The sequence below is a fragment of the Tyto alba genome, unplaced genomic scaffold (genome assembly GCF_018691265.1).
Source record: "Tyto alba isolate M040663 unplaced genomic scaffold, T.alba_DEE_v4.0 Super-Scaffold_38, whole genome shotgun sequence".
Lineage (NCBI taxonomy): Eukaryota > Metazoa > Chordata > Aves > Strigiformes > Tytonidae > Tyto > Tyto alba.
In genome coordinates this window covers 13496021-13505109 of record NW_024881313.1, presented here as the reverse complement: position 1 = coordinate 13505109, position 9089 = coordinate 13496021, and the positions used below count along the sequence as shown (strand labels likewise).

Below are 9089 nucleotides of genomic sequence, written 5' to 3'. Positions count from 1 at the left end.
ATCCTCATAAAGCCAAGATTAAGCTCAAGAACGCATCTTGGTACCTTAAGGCCCCCGGCGGGCTGCATATCCTCCCTTTCCACTCATTCCATTTCCACTCCCACGCCATTGCCAGCACAGCCCAGTGCTCCCAATTTACTGAGCCCCGCGGGCTCTGGCATCCCCACCGCACTCCCCCCAGGGCTCCGGGGAACCGGCGGCGGCCATCCCCACCGGGCACGAATCCACCGCAGCCCTGAGGGGAAAAGCCTGGCGAGCGGAACGGCCGCGGGCCCTCCCGGCCGCCTCCAACGGCGCGGAACGCCGACGGCCGGGCCGCGAGACGGCTCCTCCCTCCAACCCCCCCGCACCGACACAGCGCCGGGGCCACGCACAGCCCCGAAGCGCCCGCACCGCCCCGAAGGGCAGCACGCCGCGGGCCCCGCCGCCCCCCGCCCCGGGCCGCCATCCCCGCCCCTCCCGCGGCCGCCACATCCCACTTCCCTCAGCCCGCCTCCCCCGCCGCTGGGCCCGCCTCCTCCCCCCCCCGCCGCGCGGCGCCGCCTTCCCGTTGGTTGAAAACCGAGAGCGACGGCGCCTCTGGGCAATAGAGCTTGAGCTGGCGCGGAGGCGGTGCCCAATGGCTGCGCGCGGCTGCCGCCCCTGCCCGTCGCGGCCGGGCGTCGGGGGCTGCGCGTTGCCATTCGGAGGCAGGGCGGCGCGGGGAGCGGATGGTGCGGGGCCGGGCGCTGGCGGGGGCAGGAGCTGGAGCTGGCCGCGAACGCCTCCCCTCCTCCCCATCCTACCGCCTCCGGCTGCCTGCGCCTTCGTCGCGCCCCGCCGCCCTGAGCCGGCAGCGCTGTACGATGTGAGCGGCCGCCGGGGCTCGGCAGCGCGCCCGGTGCCCGCGACGCTGGGGCGGGCAGCGATGGCCGGATCCTGGCGTGGGAGCAGCCGCCGTCGCCGATAGGAAGCGCCGGGGGCAGCTGGGCAGGCGGCGCGGAGACTCCCTCGGGCCGTGAAGCGCTTGTCCCGCCCCGCCCCTTCCCTCCTTCCTCCTCCCCCCCCCCCCCCCCCCCCCCCGTCCTGCCACCCCGGCCGGTGCATGCGGGGCGCTGGGGGCCGAGCTCGGGCTCCCCGCAGCCGCCGGAGCGAGTGACCGGCCGGGTCCTGCGCATCCCCACCATGTCCTCCTCGTCCAGCTCCTCGCAGACCCCCCCGTCCCACCACCAGCCCCCGCCGCAGAGGATGAGGCGCGGCGCCGCCGGGTCCCCCACTGCCGGCGGCGGCACGGCCGGGGGCCCCGGTAACGGCGCCGGGGGAGGCGCGGCGGGGACCAGCCGGCTGCTCCAGCCCATCCGAGCGACCGTCCCGTACCAGCTCCTGCGGGGCAACCAGCACAGCCCGACCCGGTCTCCCTCCGCCTCGGTGGGCAGCAACACCGGGCCGGGGGGGGGCGGCGGCGGGGGTCGCGGCGGAGGCAGCCCGCCGCCGCCCAGCGCGACGCCGCCGTTGGCGGCGGGAGGCGGCGCGGCGGAGCCGGGCAGGGTGAAGGGCAGGCAGCGGCGCTCGCCGGAGAGCGGCGGCAGCAGGAGGAGCAGCTCACCTGAGAGACGGAGCCCCAGCTCCCCGGTGTACAGAGGTAAAGCACCGGACAAAGACGGCGTCCCGCTTCCCTGCCCCCCCCCCCCCCCCCCCCCCCCGGGGGTGCTGGCCGAGCTGGGGCCGCCCTGCCTCCGGGCACCCCCCGGCCTCATCTCCCCGTTGTGGGGGGTGCGCCCTGCCCTCCCCGCCGGGCCACTGCGGGTGAGGGCCCGGGGGACTGCCGGCCCGGCCCGGCGGGAGTCTTAGAGGGCGGTGAGGGGGGTGGGGTGGGGGGCGAGGATGAGCCCTAAAACACACACCCCCCCCCCCCCCCCCGGCTCCGGGCGCCGGGCAGGTGCCGTGCCAGGGTTTGCTTTGCCAGGAGGGCAGCCGAGCGGCGGGGGGAAAGCACCTCGTCCCGCCGCCTTCCACGGGGGAAGGGGGGGCGGTGTATGTGAGCCCTTAAATGTCATCCTCCCCCCCCGCCCCTCCTCGGGTGAGGTGGAGAACCAGATTGGGAAAAACACCCTCGTCCTCCCCCCGCGCCGCCTGCCAGCGCCGGCCTCGGGAGGAAGTGCCTCCCCGGCGGAGCGGGGACGAGCCCCGCTGTCCCCCCCGTCGCTCTCGGGGGGCCGCCGGCGGCTCCCCCAGCCCGGCCCCTTTGCAGAGGGGAGCGGGCAGGGGCTCCGGCCACAATGCTCCAGCTCCTGCCAGCCTTGCGCACGGGCTCTGGAAAGTGGATGCGTGCAATAGAGGGTCGAGGCTAAAATTAACTCGCTTCCCCGTCTACAGGTGTAATTGTTTAGTACGGGTTGTTAATGGGCTGCATGTATATTTGGGGTGTCACAACCCAGCTCTTAAGTCTGTGTTAAATCCAAGCCTCAAACGCTCTTCCTTTTGGCAGAGCTCAGTTTCTTAGACTTGCGTTTTTATAACATCTTAGGTTAAAATATGTAATGTTTTCAAGCACAGACTCCAAAACGGAAAGCAAATTTTCATACTGAGATGCTTAAAAACAGTTAACAGAGTGTCTCCTTGTGATATTAATACTGAATCTTTGAGACTGTAAAAAAAAAAAAAAAAAAAAAAAAAAAAAAAAAAACCAACAAAAAACCCACAAAAAACCAAAAACCCACAAACCAAAAAAACCCCAGCAAACCCCGATGTAGTCAAAATAGGCCCGTAAAGTTTAAAATGCAAAACTGATTCCCAGCAAGTCCAACTTAACCTGCGTCAGGCTGTCTGTTAAATTATTGAATGTGTTAAAGTGGCAGTGGCCATCTTACCTTCCCCCTCCCTTCCCCCATCACTTTAGCAGTTGAATGAATCAGACTAAATGCACTTTTTATGTTATCCTGCCGTAGCTATCAGGTATCACACATCATCTCTTTCTGGGAACGTTTTATGTGGTTCAATATCCCTCACTTGTTCTGTCCCTTCCTTAAGTCATACTGTGTTTCAGTTCTGTGGCAAATTGTGGTCTGTGTTGGTTGCCAGCATGTTTTGTAGCAGTGGAATCTGTTACCTTCTCCCCACTCCCCCTTTCACTTTTAACGTGTAGTAAAACCTTACAATCTGTTATATTTGTAACTTCGGCAAATCTCTGCCATCAGAATGGTCCTAGCACATGGGCAGCGTTTTGCAAATGAGCAAAATGTCACTGGCAGTTACTCATGGAGTTAATTTACCCTATACAGGATTTGTGCTTATGCAGATGACCAAATCGGTTGTTATAATCTGAACAGAGATATTTCATAATTTACTTATCAAAAATATCATCTATTAATGCATAAGTTTTTGCATGCTTGAAAATGGAACTGAGCTTCAGTGGTTTTGCTTCATTCAAGCTCTATTTAAAATCTTAAAGATCATATTTTCCCCACCGTATGAAATAGTAAATGCAGATTTCCTTTTTTCCTCCTTCTTTAACCTCTGAAAAATGCTAATGGAAACTAGCAAAACAGAAAAAAATAGGTGCATACGAATAGGTATGATGCTGATGATTACTGTAAATTATTTAATTATGGGAACCCAGAGCAAAACATTGTAGTGGTGCAGTGTATAAAGGTTTATGCTTAAGGTGTATTGAAGAGGGTGGAATGTGGGCAATTACCTGCAAGAAAGCAATAATACTCCAAAGATATGAAGTATTTCATTGTTACATACGAATTTTTTCTTGGAGGGAAAATTTTAATTTTAGAAAGCGGTTTCAGTCTTCTTCATCTGTGGGCTATTCTAGCCTTAATAAATCAGACTATAAATTAGTACTGAATGACTTTTCCATCATTAAACTTGTTTGAGCTTGCCTCACGGTAAACCACATTAGCAGCATACATGGCTTGATTCGATTTAATGAGTGCAATGTATAAAATCATAAATGGTCCGTCAAGAAACGCACCCTGTAATCTGTATGCGCTGCGAGGAATTTGTTCCCCCTCCTCCAGGTCAAGCCAGCTGCTGCTGCAGAAGCTGACATCCTCTAGCAAATCCTGAATGAATGAATGAAAACAACGTGATCGCCCTAATAATGACCACAATTGCACACGTCAACAGCTTTATTTTACCGAAATACAGGCACCATTTTCTAGCAGGCGAGGGTAATAAGATACCCTATTTCTTCAGTCTTGCAAATGAAAAAAGGTTACCCCAAGCTCTCCTCCCAAAACCTGGAGCTGTTTTTACACAATTTAGAATATAGTTGCATGCCATGGGGCAGGATTTTGTCTTTGTTTCCCTGCTTGTTCTCAGCATTTTAGTACATGATATATGGATACTAAAAATGATGTTTGCAGTCTTACATGGTGATAGTAGTATAGAGAAAATTGCTTGCTGAACCGGAGGACTGCTGCAGTAATAATGGAGGACATGGAAAAAAATAAAAATGTTCTGTTTTCAAACATGGACCATCTTGCTGCAGCTTGTTAAACAATGTGCTACTCCAGCTATTTATAGTTGTTATCAGTATGCAAGTCTTCGGGAAGCAACTTGATTAAGTTTTTTTGTCAGTTTTTCAAAACCATTTTCCACTGCTGTAAAATGTGAGCTCAGGCTCTAGGTATAATCCTGTTTTTCTCACCAGTTCAGGAGATCTGTGTCTTTGGCTCTGCAGTCTGACTTGGATTGTTTCACGGATATGCTCGTGCTGGAGACTGCTTATGATTCTGAGGGACAGATGTTTTTCTCTTAAGACATATACCCCCTCCCCACCTCCTTTCAGCCTTTTCAGGATAGATTCCTTGAATTGAGTATCCTACTAAGCCATTTTGTTGTGGATATTTTAGTGTTTTGCCAGAGGTTCTTTTTATAAAGGAAATTTCTGTGAAAACACTCCAGCTTTGAGCCTCTACAGGTCAGAGCAACTACCATTGCAGGCGTTGACATCACTACTACATGAATGAAAGCAGCATGCTCTGTTCCTTCTCCCATCACCCTTCTTTCTAGGATGCCATAAATGTTTTTGTTCTGCAGCAAACCCCTGTGTGTTTAGAACTGAAACTTTAAGAATTCGATATTTTCTTTAAGCAAATTTGGGGATTTGTAGTTGTTAGGAAACCACTGATGCTGGTATTTGTACTTGGATAGTATTGATGCTGAATGGATGAGAAATCATGAATGCTATATACTAATTTCAATGTGCTAAAAAAAGAGGGGGGAAAAGCCTTCTGGTATTGTAGGATAAACCTGCTATGTGTGAGTCTATGCCTTTTCTCTTTTTTAAACATGTTTATTCCTTACTAATAGATATGTTTTTATAGCCTTGATGCATGTTTTGGAGAGTTGGCAATGTAAAAAGTGTCTGGTTGTATATAGCAACACATGGTTCTCTTAGAGTGAATATATCTGGTATGTTTCTGATCACATAAATGTAATGTCAACAGAATGTGAAGCTGCGTCGTTTATGACAAAGGACATTCCAATAATAATCAAAAATCTGCCTTGGACGGGTCAAATAAAACATATCATTTGCTTGTGAACACTTAACAATGTTTTACAGAAAAAAAGCAAGTTGTTTTTTTTCTTGCCTTACCAGGGTAAAATCAGTAGTTTCTGCTATTATGTAAAGTAGCTTATATAAATATGTGAGTGGGTTTCCTGTTTAGTTTGTTTTTTCACAAGGGATGTGATGTTTTGTATACAAGGAGGGTGCAATTGACTTCTGTATGATTCAGGTTCAATATTGCTTTCATCAAATGCTTTGATTTGTGTACTGTTAACTCTGGTGCTAGTGTAATATTATGCTTCGTATTTTTCTAACTTTCACTTAGTTCATAGTAAAAACTTTTTTCCATATCAAATTTTGCAGGCAAAGGTTGGTTTTAAGGACATCTGAAGAATTTTGTAATCAGTTTGGCTCTTAAGGGTTCCCAATATCTTTTACTTTCCCAAATAACTCCTGGAGCATTGCCAACATTAGTAGGAGAAAGGAATTAAAAAAGATGCAAAATAACTGCATAACTCAGTTCTAAGTAAAAAGTATGTATATCTGTTGCTACACTAGTAGTTAAAAGGCTAGTGGAGTGAGCAGTGGAGTAAGATGGACAACACTGCTTATCTCTAGATTTGTAAGGGATATCAGTATTTAAAAAAAACAGAATTCAGACTTCAAAAGACAGAACTATTTTAATATCCTGGATTCAAGCCATCCAATATTTTGGCATCATAAGCATTTATATTGGAGATCAAGAAGATCTTTCCTTTATTTCTAACAAATGTAGGTAAGGAAGTAATTTTTGTGACGCTTCCTATTTCCTGATGCCTGAATAATAGCAGTATTCCCATAATTGTATGGCCAAACCAGTTTTGCTCCAGCTTTGTCCCTCTCTCTTCCCAAAATAGCTTTCATTGGAATATAATATGGTGAAATAAAAGACACTGACTAAATTTGAACCATTTGTCTTGAACTCATAGGCTTTTTAGTTATGTGTTTTAACCATAAGTTTAAATGAGTGTATTAGGTGTCCTTAATAAATACATTTTGTAAGACAAATTGATCTTCTCTCAGGTGTTAAAATAACTGCAGGAAAGAAAAATAAAGGTATTTTCTCAACCGAACTTGAATAGTATTGTAGCAAGGCATTAGCTATTAAGAAAGCACCCCCCACGCCCCATGAAAAAAAAAAACCCTTATAAAGTATATATCTATTTAGCTATTTTAAATCACTAACTGACCTTTAATTCTTACATTTTGGATGTAAGCAAGTATTAGTGTGTTACATATGGCCAAACAAGTTGTCAATATTCATGTATAGTAAACCAGTGGCTAATATTGAAACTTGGTTTCTGAAATTCATGGTTCCTGTGTGTTGTTCTTTTCTTTCCCATGGTGGTGGGGTGAAAGGAGGTTCTTAAAATGTATCTTAAAATGCACGGAGGGTAGATCAAGGGAATGTATCTTAGAATCTTCCAAAAAAGTAATTATTTGCCAAGTATAGACTGACATATAATGAGTTGTTGAGCTTTGCTTTATTGTTAAAATTCACAGTGAAAAGCTAGTTATTTTTAAAATGAAGTTTATGCTATTATTCTAGATATTATCATGAAAAAGAAAAAGATAGCATGCAGTAATTCTGAAATGTGAGTTCAACCTGGATTTGAAAGCAATAGCTGTAACAATTGAAAACCTGTTGGAAGTAAAGTGTATGCTCCTCAATGTTTCAATTTAAGTGAATATTTGAAATATTTTTTTTTTTTATGGGACTTCATCAGTTGAGGAATTATCTTCATCTGAAGAAGGTAGTAGTGTATTTTTTTTCCCAAAGTGAAAAATGAAAGTTCCTGTTTAAATTGGTTGGCAGTATCTTCAGTAGAGAAAAGTGTTGCCAATTCTTGACACAATAGTTTGCCATGGATTTAGCATATGTTCAGGAAAAGTTGTTAATATAATAGGTTTTAAACTTCTACTAGCATTTTTTAAAGAGTATCTTTTATTGATGAAAAAATGACCCTGTAGTAAAGATACATAACTGGGAAATTTTGCTAAAGACTTGATCGTTAACTGTGTTAATGGTCATCAACTTACTTTAATGTTAATATTTAAATGCATTGAGTTCTTTCTCTTTCAATGCTGCCTCTCATGTAAAACTGTAGTGCCTAAACAATGGCTTAAGGTATTTTCAGGTGGGTAAAAACAAGGATCACATCTCTTCATTAGAAGGGTAGAATCCACAGTAACTTGTCATAGAATCATTTGAGTTGGAAAGGACTTTAAAGATCATTTAGTTCCAGCCCCCTTGCCATGGGCCTTCTCTTCTTGAGGCTGAACACCCCTAACTCTCTTAGCCTGTCCTCATAGAAGAGGTGCTCCAGGCCCCTGATTATCTTTGCGGCCTCCTCTGGACCCACTCCAACAGGTCCATGTCCTTCTTATGTTGGGGACCCCAGAGCTGGACACAGCAGTGCAGGTGGGGTCTCACAAGAGCAGAGTAGAGGGGGAGAATCCCCTCCCTCGCCCTGCTGGCCACACTTCTCTTGATGCAGCCCAGGACACAGCTGGATTTCTGGGCTGCGAGTGCACATTGCTGGCTCACAGTCAGTTTTCCATGCACTAATACCCCCAAGTCTTTCTCTGCAGGGCTGCTTTCAATCCAGTCTTTGCCCAGCCTGTATTTGTGCTTGGGATTGCCCTGACCCATGTGCAGGACCTTGCACTTGGCCTTGTTGAACTCCATGAGGTTCACACGGGCCCACCTCTCCAGCCTGTCCAGGTCCCTCTGGATGGCATCCCTGCCCTCCAGCGTGTCGACTGCAACACACAGCTCGGTGTCATCATCAGACTCGCTGAGGGTGCTCTCAGTCCCACTGTCTGTGTCACCAACAAAGATGTTAAACAGGAAATCGGTCTGAGATGATCCCCTTTTCCTTTGTGTCACCATTTTTGTGTGGATAATTGCAAAATTAAGACAATCTGAGATTAGAGTGAAGGAAAGATGGGGTTTTGTACTTAATAATCTAATTTTTACATTCTGGTTGTGAATTTACTTCCCAAAACCTAGATTGTTCTTCAGTTATGTTTTGATTTTTCCCCTCCTGATTTGACTCTGAAGTTCACCACCACCAATTTGTTTTATGACTATTTTTGAATTAGAAACCAAATCCTAAAACTTGAAAATAGCTGATGGTTACTGAAAGGCATCATAATTAATTGACTTCTGCAGTATGGATGCCACACAGAGTATCATAATACAGTGTGTAATACTAGTCCTTTTGAATGGCGAGTCAGTGTCTCCAACTCTTATTTTTATGAAGCTAGGATCTCATCCATGGAAACACTCACTCATGGTTGAGACTGAAATAGATGCTTTCTCAGAACTCTTTCTTGCTCTCCCAGCTGTGTGACTATGGACTTAGGACCCTTACATGTTGCCTTACATGGTCCTCTTCGACTGTCCGGTGATGACTGCTCAGACCATGTCTTCTGTTGTTAGCACGAGGGCATGTAGCTACTGAAAGTCGTATCCTGGGGAAGGAAACCCAGCCAGGCCAAGTGAGGCCCTGCTGGGGAGTGCCCTCAGCCTGCTATCTCTGGC

The 9089-nt window shown here is 47.8% G+C and overlaps 1 protein-coding gene across 3 annotated transcripts in view; it reads left to right on the top strand.

Annotated features, from left to right (window-relative positions):
* The first annotated feature begins 597 nt into the window (after nucleotides 1-597).
* GLCCI1 (glucocorticoid induced 1) overlaps nucleotides 598-9089 on the top strand; it is a 59875-nt gene continuing 51383 nt past the window's right edge. Inside the window, exon 1 of one of the 3 annotated variants that reach the window (XM_042801980.1) lies at nucleotides 598-1621. In XM_042801980.1, coding sequence (XP_042657914.1) covers nucleotides 1165-1621 — 457 coding nt within the window. In that variant the 5' untranslated portion in view covers nucleotides 598-1164. The remainder of the gene's footprint in view (nucleotides 1622-9089) is intronic. The other 2 variants (XM_032991687.2, XM_042801979.1) reach the window with 2 other exon arrangements.